We start from the raw sequence: 13,642 nt of genomic DNA, 5'->3' as shown, positions 1-13,642 counted from the left end.
CCCTCTTATTTTGTTAAAATAATTAACATTTTGCAGATTCTGTAAATGTGTAAGATTTCCATTGTCAACCGCTTCCAGTTATTTTATCTGTACAAAAAACTGCCTGATATGCTGCTTGATGTTGCAAACGTTTACTTTTCGTATTATTCTAATTTATTTTTGTAATAATAAACACACCGGTTCACAGCAAAAATAGTTTTACCATTTACTGCACTGTTATTCTTCTAGTTATTTAGCTATAACGGCTAATGAATCTGAAGTCTCGAACATTTACAGGAAATAGCTGAAAAATAAGGTGGATACATAAGCAATTTTTGGTCATATGGGTGCCCTCTGGTGGCCAGAGGAAAAAAAAAAGATCTCAATGACCTGTGCAATAGACACTAGGGCCGCGTCCCAATTGGGACACTTCATCTGGACTTGCACAAGACCGTAGGGTGTCCCATTTTTCATTTTAGGTTTTAAAAGGGTATTCATGAGCGCCTCCTTTGCGGCCAGTGAATGCCCTCGATTCGCCCTTTTGCCCAGCCTGCATTGAAGCAAGCTCCATAGCAGACTTCTACCCGACAGTCAAAGCAGCATTACGTCACGAAAGTGTGGACTCAGAGGGAGATCTCGAGAGGTTAGGGTTCCATTTGGGACAGGGCCAAGGGCCAAATTCCAAGAAGAAGAAAAGCACTTTAAATGCCCGGATGATGCACTTATTTAACTGAAAAATGGAATTATGGACACTTCATGCACGCAACTGTTGCAGCTTTTCCTTACATAGTGAAATTTCCGTTTGAGTTTATTTGTATAGCGCTTTTCACAATTCATATTGTTTCAATGGAGCTTTACAGAAATCTTACAGTGTTACAGTGGGAGGGGAGGAGCTATTAGACTCCGATGCTGGGTGACAAAATAACCTTATAAAATTCATACACTAGACACTAGAGTGCATAGTATAAGTGCATGGAGTATAGTTTGTCATTTGAGACAACTACTGTTTTGTAAATCTTTGTTTGCTTTTTATTCTCTGCAGTTCCCAGCGCTTCTCCGCAGCTGTCCCTACTGAGCACATCTCCCACTGACATCAGAGTCATGTGGCTGCCCCTCTCCTCACAGCTGAGCCGTGGAGCCATTAAACGCTACCGCATTGACTACAGAGCGCTGGAGCAGGGTAAGACAGCGCCACCTACTGACACCTGCGGCGTTAACCCTGGAAAGGTTTCTTAAACCTTTCGAAAAAAATATTTTTAAAAAATCTAAAACGTTTGCTTTTGAGTTTTTTTGCATATCATATTTGATACATTGGGCTTTTATGGCTCATATAGTATGATATGGTAGAATATGGAGCTCATACTCTGTGGAGGAAAAAAACACTGCATTTTTATGACCAAAGCTCTGTTTAGTTGTAATATTGCATATTATGCAGTGCAATACAAATGATGTACAAATGCAGTAAATGTTCCTCAAAAGCTTGATTTATCATATTTGATACTCACATTTTCTAAAAAAGAATATATGGATCAAGTAAACCTAGTAGCTTCAATATAGTAAGTGTTCATCTTGAAATAATAATATAAAAGTTATTACCTATATTCACAATCAGATAACAGAAGGCAACAGGGTTTTCAGCAAAACAACAGGGTTTTCAGCAAAGTTTTGATCATGCTTAGAAAGTTGTGTATCAAATATGATATAGTAGGTTACATACAGTATGGCTAAAATCTATGAAGGTTGTGTGTGAGGTTTTGCCTTGACACATGTTGATAAATTCGTGTTGGCTGCTTTGTGCATTTCTCTGCAGTCGCTAGTAGAGCAGCGGGCATGTCTGGGGTATTTTGAGCTGAATGACAAAGACATGGCTGATTGCTTCTGCTCTATTAGTGCTCTGGATGCTTAATGAACAGTAATAAAGGTGGAACAAAAGACAGATTCGGTCTGATGGCCTGTGACACAGAATGAAAGACAGAACCAAAGTCAATTCAGACATCCATTGTTCATGCTTCTTTATCAGCCAGCTGCAGAAATGATTTCCACTGGCATACTTATTTTCTGGCACGTGTTTGTGTGTGTGTGCCCTGCAGTGGATCACATATACTCTGTGGAAGTGGGTGGGAATGAGACACAGGTGACTCTAAGGGATCTGAAACCAAATCAAACGTACCAGCTCCGGATTGCGGCGGGAACACGAGCTGGGTTTAGTCAGCCTTCTGAGTGGGCCTCGCACCACACACCAAACCTTACTCAGGGTGAGTAAACACATAAAAACGCACTCAAAAGCAAACTGTATGCACATAGATACCAGTTTTAACTCACTCAAGGTTAAACTTGTATGCAGTGGCGCCTCCAAGGGGTGCCCGGGGGGCCATTGATCCCCCTAAAACAACATTGACCACCCTGTTAGTCTCACAGTCACCAAGATGTATACATTTTTGGTTACCTTAAGACTAAATAGTGATTTTAATATATTATCAGACATTGGCCAAACACTTTACTTAGTGTTCATGAGTGGAATATTTTGAACTTGATGTGTCACCACATACTTTATTTCCCTAGTATTTATTTATTTTTATTTTGTGCAGTTTAGATCTTGTTTGACCTGGTACATAGTTCAAAGTTCAATAGTCAAGTACAAGGTTTTACATACACTACTGTTCAAAGTCGGCTTATGCTCACCAAGGCTAATGGCTTTTTTTTTCCTGATCAGAAATACAGCAAAAACAGTAATATTGTGAAATATGATTACAAATTAAAATAACTGTCTTCTATAATATATTTTAAAATGTACTTTATTCCTGTGATGGCAAAACTGAATTTTCAGCATCATTACTCCAGTCTTCTGTGTCACATGACCCTTCAGAAATCATTCTAATATGATGATTTGGTGCTCAAGAAACATTTCTTCTTATTATCTGTGTTGGAAACAGTTGTGCTGCATAAGCATAATACATTTTGTAAGGATTAATAGAAAGCATTTATTTAAGATTTGTTTGTAGCATTATGTCTTTACTGTCACTTTTGATCACTTTAATGTGTCTTTGCTGAATAAAAATATAAATTTTTTGCATAAAATCTGGTTTGTGAGGTAATCTGTGTATCTTCAGTAGACTTTTTGTAGTCATCAGCTGATATTGTCTTCATTTTTCTCACAAAATTAGACCAAGTAAATTATATTTACCCAGAATTATTAGCTTTTCCCTATGTTTTGTTTCCTATTGGCCCTTCTTAAAGCTAAAATAGGAGAAAACATAATGGGAAAATAAAATTATTCTGGTCCACATTAATTATTGCAGTGGAATAAGCTTGTAGGCTTCTTTACGGTTGTTTAAAATACTAGTTTAATTTGTTTGCACTTTCAGTGTCCCTCATTAAAAATGTCCTGGAGGTGCCACTGCTTATGTACAGCCAACGTACACACAAAATACACACTGCCTGTCTCACTAACTCCCTCTGTTGTTTTTCCAGTGCTCTTTGCTCCCACTGAGCTCAAAGTGAGAGCCAAAATGCATTCCCTCCATGTCACATGGCAGCCACCGCCCAATCACACTCAGATCACCGGCTACAAGCTTTCCTGGTGGGAGGTGGATGGAGAGGAGCTGACCAATGAGGAGAAGCCTGTGATCAATGAGAAGATTCAACAGATCAAACTGAGGAAGAGAGTTAAACACCATGAGGTCACAGGCCTTGGTGAGAGTTGAGCAGTAATTTTATTCATATATGCTATATTCTAACACAAAAATTTATCTGAAACTGCATATCTTATATAACAAAGCTGCTCATACAATTCCCAATGCAGGGACTATATTCATGGATGTACTGATTTTCTGAAAATGTAAACGGAGTGTCTACATTAAGTGCAAATAGCATCCCTTGTTCTAAATAGCGACACTAGCTCTGCCCACCAATATCTGGTTGGGCCTCTCAGGTTTAAAAAAAAGACACACAGAATTCAATTTCTTCAGTGGCTCAGTAGTAGCGAGTAAGGCTTGCAGAACTGTCTTTTAATGTGATCGACACTGGTTCGAATCCGCCTTTTGCCGAGCTCGCTCTTCTCCATTTTCCCGTCACATATCACATCAGAAAGTCATTTATTTTCAGTGAAAATAAAAAGAATGTTCTAAAAGTGGAAATAAACTGCCTAACCAGTGTTTAGTAGTATTAAAGAATTTATTGGGTAGGGTTAGGGGAAGGTGTAAGGAGGTTTTTTTTTTTCCTCTCCCAACAAGGCAGCATCCATTTAATAATTTTAATAAATATAATCATTTACACTATGATATTATTGTATCCTGTTAATGTACAAAAATACTGAGGTGCAAATAGTATCTGCCAATATAAAGTAGCCTACATATAGCATTTAATTACTATTTATACTTATTGCAAAGAACTGCTACTTTTACATGGTGTAAATAGAATATATCGCTATTTTTACCTAGTGTAAATAGCATGTCGCTAAGAAAATGCTGCTATTGTCACTTAATGTAAATAGAATATATTGCTATTTTCACTTATTGTAAATAGCATCTATCGCTAAGAAAATATGCTATTTTCACTTAGTGTAAGTAGCATCTATCGCTGCCGAATGTAAAATATAAAATTGAAAACGAATTTAAAATATTAAAAAAAACTATAATAGTATCTCAGTACTCCTAAAACACCACTGGTCTAACTCACATGAATATCATCATTTGTGATTTTTTTTTTTTTTTTTTTTGATTTTTTTTGGATATGATTGTTTCAGCTCCTGATCGGCTGTATGAGGTGAAGGTTTGGGCGTTTAATAAACAGACTGAGGGTTATCCTGCTGTCTGGAAAGGCAGAACAGAGAAGCTCACACGAGGTGCGTTTGGTTATGATGAGAAGATAATGATAGATAAAATCACATCTACCTGTCATGTAGATTTAAATCTGAGTAAAAATTTGTGTTTGTGTGTATCATTTTCTTAGTGCGGACACCAAACTCTATCCCACCATTGCCGCCCATCAGCATCAGAGCTCGTGCGAACAGTTCCACCTCTATCTGGCTCCGCTGGGAGAAACCACACTTTAGCAATGTGCGAATCATTAACTACACTATACGCTGCAGCCCCGCAGGAATACGCAATGCATCGCTGGTCTCATACTATACCAGGTACTATGCAAATACACAAAAATATTCTTGTATAGTCAGATTATAAGCAATCTTGCGAAATAAAGAGGCACATGATATGGTGATGATAACGTTTTTTTTACATGGTTCTTTCTTACGCACTCTTTCACCCAGCAATTATTTTTCAATGTTTGGCCAATTAGAGGGTGAATAAAGTGAATTTTAAGTAAATATTGTATGTTGTTTTCTATCATTCTTACTCTCTATGTGATATTTATTGCGATATTTGACAATGACTTTTGAATGGTTATGTGCGTTATATCGACCACGCTTCTCTCTAAAGAGCAGCGTTGACTATTAAATAATACTTTATTGGTTAACCAGTCCTCTGTATTTTTTTTCACTGTCTTTCAGCTCTTCTCAGGAGATTTTACTGGGATCACTTAAGCCCTTCACTAGCTATGAAATCGCTGTGCAATCTAATGGAGTTGATATGAGTGGCCCCTTCAGCAGCACAGTGGAAGAATCCACACTTCCAGATAGTGAGTACAGCCCTTTTTAATGCTGTGAAAGATCCTTTGTACTTAAAGGGTTAGTTCACCCAAAAATGAAAATTCTGTCATTAAGTACTCACCCTCATGTCGTTCCAAACCCGCAAGACTTTCGCTCATCTTCGGAACACAAATTAAGATATTTTTAATGAAATCTGAGAGATCTCTGTCCCTTCATAGACAGCCACGCAATTACCACTTTGATGCTTTAAAAGTTTCATAAAGAGGTCATAAAACTAATCATAATAAATATGAATGGAGTGGTTTAGTCCAAATTTTCTGAAGAGACTTGATCGCTTTATATGATGAACAGATTGAATTCAGGCTTTTATTCACTTATAAACTCAACCATACCTGCTTGACTTGGTTCTTGAGGAAGCTCAGATGTGCTGCGAAACATGAGAATGAACCTCATTGGTCCTTGAGCTTCCCTTTACCATAACTGATGTGTGTGTTGATGAATGTTTATATATGAATAACATCCTAAGTTAAAATTTGAACTAAACCGCTCAATTCATATGGATTAGTTTTACAATCCCTTTAAGAACTTTTTGAAACATCAAAGTGTCAGTTGTGTAGCTGTCAGTGGAGGGACAGAAAGCTCTCAGATTTCATTAAAAAGATCTTCATTTGTTTTCCAAAGACGAACGAAAGTCTTACAGGTATGGAAAGACATGAGGGTGAGTAAATAACAGAATTTTCTAACTAACCCTTTAATATATGAAGAAAATATGAAAAAAGAAAGTTTATAGAATATGAAGATGATTTTGTCCCCCTCAAAATAAGCTTTTCACACACGAGTTTCATTTCTAGTGAATCTGGCAGTGTTCACGCTGTCTCGTGTCTGTTCGTGCGTGAGTGAGAGCTTTAATTATAGTGTGTATACAAGTGTAAGTGTCTGTAGTTTTTTTTCTTTTTCTTTTTTTTTTGAGTGGGAAGTGATGAATGAATGCGTATTTGTGAGTATACTGTGAGTGTGTGAGTTGTGTGGGTCATTGTGAGTCAGTGTGTTTGTGTTAGGTTAACAGTTAGGGGATTAATAGGGAGAGGCGTAAGGAGATAATTGGCTTTAATTAAAAGCCCAGATGGAATTGCCCCTTTTGTTGGCCAAGAGTCTTTCAGCTTGTCAGTCAGTCTAGCCAAGATGGCAGGGAGGAGCACGTTGCCACAGCGATTTAGTGTCATACTAACTGAGAGGAGCTTTATCTACTTTTGAGGGGGGAGCTCAAGAATGGGCACTTCAAAAGAGACCTTTCCCTCTAAAAAAAACAAAAACAGAACTGGTATTATACTCACAGTATCTTCTTAAAACTCACAGACTGTGACCATTATAACCTCACAAACATTTAAATGTGCTTTTCTTAGAAAACACTTTTCTACCTGAGGAAAAAAAAAGCATTTTTGTTTGTAATATTTGTGTAGCATTAGCAGCTAGCACACAATAAAGTTCCCTTAAACCATTGTTTACACTTGCTCATGTCATTCAAAACCTATTTTTTAATGCGGAATACAAAATGAGATCAAACTGAGGAAGATGCTCTTCAAGCTACTTTTTTTTTCCATATAATCAAAATGAATAGTGATTTTTACTGTCAACCTCCAAAAATGATCAAAAAGCACCATTAAAGTACTCCATGTGACTTGTGTGCATACTCTGTTTTCTGAAGACGTACTAACAGACAGAAATTTGAGTGCATTCAGAGCACACTTAGTTCAAAAAAGTGCCTTGATAGTCCCATGGTATTCTTGAAAAGTACTGTACTTTGACATACCATGTAAATACTTTGGTAAATGCCATAGTACTTGCCACAGTAGTACAAGTAGTATGTATGTATGTAATTCAAAATGATTGGGAGATTAATAATTAACATTCCTAATTATTAGGTCTGTGTACTTTTGCGTCCATTCCTTTTTCCTTTTTTTAACCATGGAAACAAAAACAAAAAAAAAGGAAACGGTTGTTGTAGTTTTAAATGCTATGTTGAATACCAAAATTTAAACAAACCGTATAGCTGCACAAATTTAATGCTCACAAAATAAAATAAAGATTTTTTTTTTTTTTAAGATTTTTTATTTACGTTTTGCATCTTTATAAACCAAAATTAAAAATGAACAGATTAATGTCAAAAAAATGTCAATTTACACATTTTCTTCTGTTAAATTTTTGTTTCTCCACACAATTTCGAGTCTACTTTGAAACTATAATACATGACTTGATTTTAATACTGAAATTGGCATTGCAGAACACCTGTACCAACATGATGACGAGTGAGATTGCTCCCCTCTTGTTCCCATTAAAAAGTCAACCCATTCTCACTCACGAGGGGTCCAATACCCAAACGAAATGCTGTCACTACTGACGGCAACATTCCCGCAGACATTCTTAAAAGCACTTAGCGTGAAAAACACTTAATGTGGCTTAATGTACTAAGACAGGGATATTGGAGGCCCAAATTCAGTACACACCTTATTACTGTAATAAAGCATACGTAGCTACATAAGCAGATGAGCCCACAATATGAATGCAATTAATTAGCCTACAAGTACAAGTTAATCGTTTTCCTAAAATACCATTGTAAAGAAAACGCTTAATGCATCAAGACAGTGATATTAAAAGACAAATCTGTATAAACTTTATTAATAAAGCAGTCTTCTATGTAGACAAGCAGATCAGGCCAAATATGAATGCATCGCACTTAAACGTGCTTAACATGGCTTAATGCGTTAAGACAGTGATATTAAAAGATTCAATACAGCCTACACCTTGTTAATAAAGCATACTATGTACAGACATGCCGATGCAGACACGTTAAGCATTGTTTCAGTAGGCTACATTAAGCCATGTAAAACTTTTTAGAATGTCCCAGCGAGGCGGCCGTAACGCATTGCTTTCAGTGAGATTTGAAAAACATTTAATGTCAAAACTCCGCTGAGACAAAGGGCATGGGAATTTTGTATTCATGAAAATTATAGCCTATATTGGGGTATAATTTTGTCATCATGATATATGTTGGGGTAGGTCATTTTCAATTTGAACATCTAGCGTAGCTATAGTCTATAGCCAGACACCTAACAGCCAGACAAAAAAGTCACAGTAATTTAGAAGTCTTTATTCATAAAACAGTGAAAAGCAAAGGGACAGGATCGAGAACACAAGATTGATAATGTTGGAGCGCTAAACAAGAGGCAAGTAGGCCTAGAAATGGCCATGTTTAGGTTGAAATATATAAAAAATAATAATTTAACGAATTAGAATGTAAATTAATCAGTGTCATCTTTTAAGGCGTTTTCAGAGCCGTTGTTTTTTTATGGCTCTGGCCATTTTGATGCAAGTCTTTCTATTGATTCCAGAAGAAAAACCACTAGAGGGTGCTTTTAGCATCTGTGTATTGACGCACAACACATAGAAATTAAATTTAGCATATCTACATATTAAACAACAAGTTGTGTATCATTTATACTATTTTTAATAAAATAATAATATTGTATAAGGAAAATTAGCTTGTATCTGCAAATTCTATTAATCAGTGTTAAAAGAAAAAAAAACACATTTTCCATATTTCATTTGTGGTTTAAAAAAGGAAAAATGAATGGACGCAAAAGTACACAGACCTTATGGTCCCACTTCATATTAGGTGGCCTTAACTACTATGTACATACATTTAAATTAATCATTTGATACAATGCACTTATTGTGTACATACATGTTTTTACATTGTACTTATATTTTAAAAACACCTGCATGTAATTACATCTGTAATTAATTTCTGTAATTACATTTATAATTACACTGTTGACCCATCCCTTACACCTTACCCCTACCCTTAAACCTACCCATACCACCAAAGCTTTCCCTAACCTTACCCATATCCCACCGCAATAGCAGCAGAAGTGTTTTGCAATTCAATATGAACCCAATAAGTACATTGTACTTACATCAAAAAATAAGTACATAGTAGTTAAGGCCACCTAATATAAAGTGGGACCAACCTTATTACAGTTCTTTTTTCCTTTTTTTTTTTTTTTTTTTTGTGTGTGTCGGGTTTAAACGTGTGGTTTTATCGTAGGACCCTCCTCTCCTCCTATGGATATGCAGTTGAGTGCGCTGGACTCATTCTCTGTTCTGGTTAGTTGGCGCCCTCCACTGGAGCCAAATGGAGTCATTTTGACCTACTGGATCCTCTACACTGGCAACATCAGCCATCCAGATCACCTGTGGATAAACCTCACACATGATGGTGAACCTAAAAACACACACACAAACAACAAGCACATGGTGTTGTACTTTATATGAGAATTGTTATTGCCTCTCTTTTAAAACTCTCTCACTCTCTTCCCTTAGGTTCTGTCAGAAATGCAGAGGTCCAGGGCCTGATGAGTGGGACTCGTTATTATTTTAAGATGGGGGCCTGCACTGAAATGGGGGTGGGACCATATTCACCTGTGAAGGATGTCTATACTCCTCCAAAGAAATATGGTGTGTATGTATTGTAAAATTGTTTGTTTGTGTATGTATTGCATGTATTGTTTTCACAATATTTGGTGAGTGTATGATTTTATTTAAAAGGTGGTAAGGTTATTTTTCAAGGTTTATATTACGCTTCTGTGGTCACTATTTTGTTTTGGTTTAGTAAATACTTTGCAGCAACAGATATCAATAAACAGTAGGGCTGGACAAGAAAATAGATTTTTCGATTAATCGTTTTTAAAAATGTAGTTGATTCGAATATCGATTCTCAAAAGCCACAAATCAATTTTTTTTCCGTATTTATTTCCGCAAACATTGAACGTAATATCTGATTGATGTTAATCTTATTATTAGTCTTCTCCACTAGATGTCATCCTCCTATTTACCTTGCGCAACAGCAGGGACTCTGTCATTCATTTAGTGCTTAACATGGCAGATGCAGGTGCGTCTTTCAGCATGAAAGATGTTCCAGACAGTTGAAGGAACAGTCACTGTCCCGATCGGGTCAGTGCTGCATGGTCACAAAAGTTTATCATTTGCATGTGTTTTCAAGCCTTGCCAATTTAAGCATTCAAGCACAAGAAGATGCTAAAGAGAACTTGCACACTATGTAAGATGTTTTGTGTGCTAATCAGTAATGTGTACTTTTGTATAAGTAATGTATACTTTTAATCAGAATAGACAGTAAAATACATTTATAATGTTACAAAAGTGGCCTTCTGAAGCAAAGCAATGCATTTGTGTAAGAAAAATATCCATATTTAACAGGTTATAAAGTAAAATATCTAGCTTCCACCAGACCACCTTCGTATTCAACTTAAGCAGAAAGTGTATTGCTTCTCGCAGTTCAAATTGCTTGCGCTACGTCCTACGCCTTCAACATTCAACTTTTCGTAAGTTGAATACGGACGGCAGTCTGGCAGAAGCTAGATATTTTACTTTATAACTTGTTAAATATTGATATTTTTCTTACACAAACGCATCACTTTGCTTCAGAAGGACTTTATTAACCCCCCAGAGCCACGTGGAGTACGTTTATGATGGATGGATGCACTTTCTTGAGCTTCATACTTGTTGGTCCCGTTCACTGCCATTATAAAGCTTGGATGCGTCAGGATGTTTGTTAATATAACTCCATGTTCATCAGATAGAAGAAAGTCAAATACACCTAGGATGGCTTGAGGCTGAGTAAATCTTGGGGTAATTTTCATTTTAAAGTACTAACTAACTAATCCTTAAAGATTAAAAACAGAGAGCACAGCAGCAGGATTATTAGGATGCTGTCACTTCATCATGCATTTTCTTTCTCAACTGAAGAAATAACTGACTATGTTTACTAGGATACTTGCTGAGACAGGCATTTTTTTGTCATAATTTTGTGTGAATTTGTCTGTTCAAGCACAGGAAGACATGAGAGAGAGTTCAACTTAGTATTTGCACAATGTCTGAGACGCTGCTTTCAGGGCGCGCGCTTCAGATGTTTCGGATGTTGAACTTCACACATAGTGCTTGAGTAACGAATTCCATTTCGGGTGTTCTAGCACTTGAATATTTACGGTGGAAAGGCTTAAGCTTTTGTGATGATGCAGCAACTCAACTGTACAGAGCGTTGTTCATGTTCTCACAACATTGCATTGTCAGAATTCATAGAAATGTTACCAGCCATATGTTTCAGGCCCTTAGAGAGCATAAGTGCCTTTAAAAAAATCAGTAGTGTACATAAGTCATTGTTTTGAATTTTAACAGCTTTGTTTGTTTGTTTGTCTTTTTACAGTGCTATTTTGTGTGTGTGTGTAAATAGAACTTTATAGAGCGAAATAGAGAGAGTGAGACATTTTTCAAACTACCAAAAAGATTTGCTATGGAAATATAAAAGAATCAATCTCCCATAACTAAAGTACTAGTTGAAACCTCAGAATGTTTACATTTGCATTACATTTGCACTTGTGCCTTTGGTAGATGCTTTTATCCAAAAAGACTTGCATTCAGGGTATGCGTTTTATCTAAATCAAACCCATGACCTCACTACTCTTTGAGCTACAGAACTGCTTTGAAAACTTGACTGTTATGTGAGCATTTGCTATCAGAAAATGGAAGCTTCTGGGACAAAAACATAAACCTGAAAGTATCACAGATTTGTGCTTATATGTATCATTATGTGTATGTAATATTTTCTATTGCTTTGGCATTGTAAACCCCCCTTTTTTAATGCCAGTTAAGTTTCTCTGAATCTGCATGAGGCATCGCAGGTTTGTGTGTGTGTGTGTGTGTGTGTGTGTGTGTGTGTGTGTGTGTGTGTGTGTGTGTAGAGACTGCCATCTGCCTCTGCCCATCACTGACACTCAATTAATAGCACTCCCACAGGGAGTGTGAAGTGATTCAGTCCAGCCTCACACACGCACACCGTCTGTGGGGAGTTGGCCACAGAAATTCACACAGACTTGCATACACCAGTCTGATAATGACTTATAATTAATATATACATTGTGTTATAATTAAAATTTCATTATTATACTTAAGTATTGTTTGTATGGAGTTACTATGAGGTTTAATTATGTACAATTGCTTGATGAATGATTTCTATACTTCTATCATGTATTCTCTTTTTTCCTTCTCCTCTCTCTCTCTCTTTTTCTGTCTGTTTTTCCTCTTTACTTCTCTCTCTCTTTTGCTCTATCACTTTCCTACAGAGCTGGATATTCATGCTGTGACTGGTATCATAGTTGGAGTGTGTCTCGGTCTGCTCTGCATCCTGTTCTGCATGTGTGTCAGTTTCCGCAATGGAAAAACACGGTATACACCTGTCCAAACTCTATAAGATCCACAGCACTCTCAGTTTAGATAGCTCTGTTGATTATAAATTGACTTTCTTTGTTCTATGAACAAAAATATATTTTTAAGAATGTTTTTTTCTGCTTTTGTCCATACATTGTAAGTCAGTGGTATTCAAAACAACATTGGGGAAACGCACACTCGTTGGGGAAAAAGCCTGCACACTCTAACAATGAGGGGGAACCTCCAATTGCAGGATAAAAACACTGCTTTAATGAAAAAGTAGCAAATGTTTCAGTCACATATTGAGAAAGGTCACATGTGACCGAGGGGTTTTTGGTCTGCACACCTCATTTTGGACAATTATTAAGGCGCGGTGAGTTCCTGGCTTTTCTTCAAAACAACATTGGGCCAGTGTAATTAACTAAAACTACTAAAAATGGAAAAAAGCTGAAATTATATATATATATATATATATATAATATAATATATATATATATATATATATGCACACTATATTGCCAAAAGTATTGGGACACCCCTCCAAATCATTGAATTCAGGTGTTCCAATCACTTCCATGGCCACAGGTGTATAAAATCAAGCACCTAGGCATGCAGACTGCTTCTACAAACATTTGATAGGTTGCCACCTGTGCAATAAGTTAATTCCATTCATGAAATAAGTCCATTCATGAAATTTCCTCACTAATAAATATTCCACGGTCAACTGTATCATAACAAAGTGGAAGCAATTGGGAACAACAGCAACTCAGCCACAAA

General features: G+C 36.6%; 1 protein-coding gene across 2 annotated transcripts in view; it reads left to right on the top strand.

Annotated features, from left to right (window-relative positions):
* The window catches only part of igdcc4 (immunoglobulin superfamily, DCC subclass, member 4), a 95,254-nt gene that overhangs the window by 68,300 nt on the left and 13,312 nt on the right, over window positions 1-13,642 (top strand). Inside the window, exons 9-17 of one of the 2 annotated variants that reach the window (XM_051900944.1) lie at window positions 1,022-1,159; window positions 2,070-2,234; window positions 3,451-3,672; window positions 4,724-4,822; window positions 4,930-5,113; window positions 5,486-5,613; window positions 9,690-9,860; window positions 9,965-10,099; window positions 12,781-12,883. In XM_051900944.1, the coding sequence (XP_051756904.1) occupies window positions 1,022-1,159; window positions 2,070-2,234; window positions 3,451-3,672; window positions 4,724-4,822; window positions 4,930-5,113; window positions 5,486-5,613; window positions 9,690-9,860; window positions 9,965-10,099; window positions 12,781-12,883 (1,345 nt within the window). The remainder of the gene's footprint in view (window positions 1-1,021; window positions 1,160-2,069; window positions 2,235-3,450; window positions 3,673-4,723; window positions 4,823-4,929; window positions 5,114-5,485; window positions 5,614-9,689; window positions 9,861-9,964; window positions 10,100-12,780; window positions 12,884-13,642) is intronic. The other variant, XM_051900945.1, reaches the window with a different exon arrangement.

This window comes from Ctenopharyngodon idella, chromosome 7, assembly GCF_019924925.1.
Source record: "Ctenopharyngodon idella isolate HZGC_01 chromosome 7, HZGC01, whole genome shotgun sequence".
In the NCBI taxonomy this organism is placed as follows: Eukaryota; Metazoa; Chordata; class Actinopteri; order Cypriniformes; family Xenocyprididae; genus Ctenopharyngodon; species Ctenopharyngodon idella.
The sequence above is the reverse complement of the archived record's forward strand: the minus strand, read 5'-3'. Positions and strand labels throughout refer to the sequence as shown.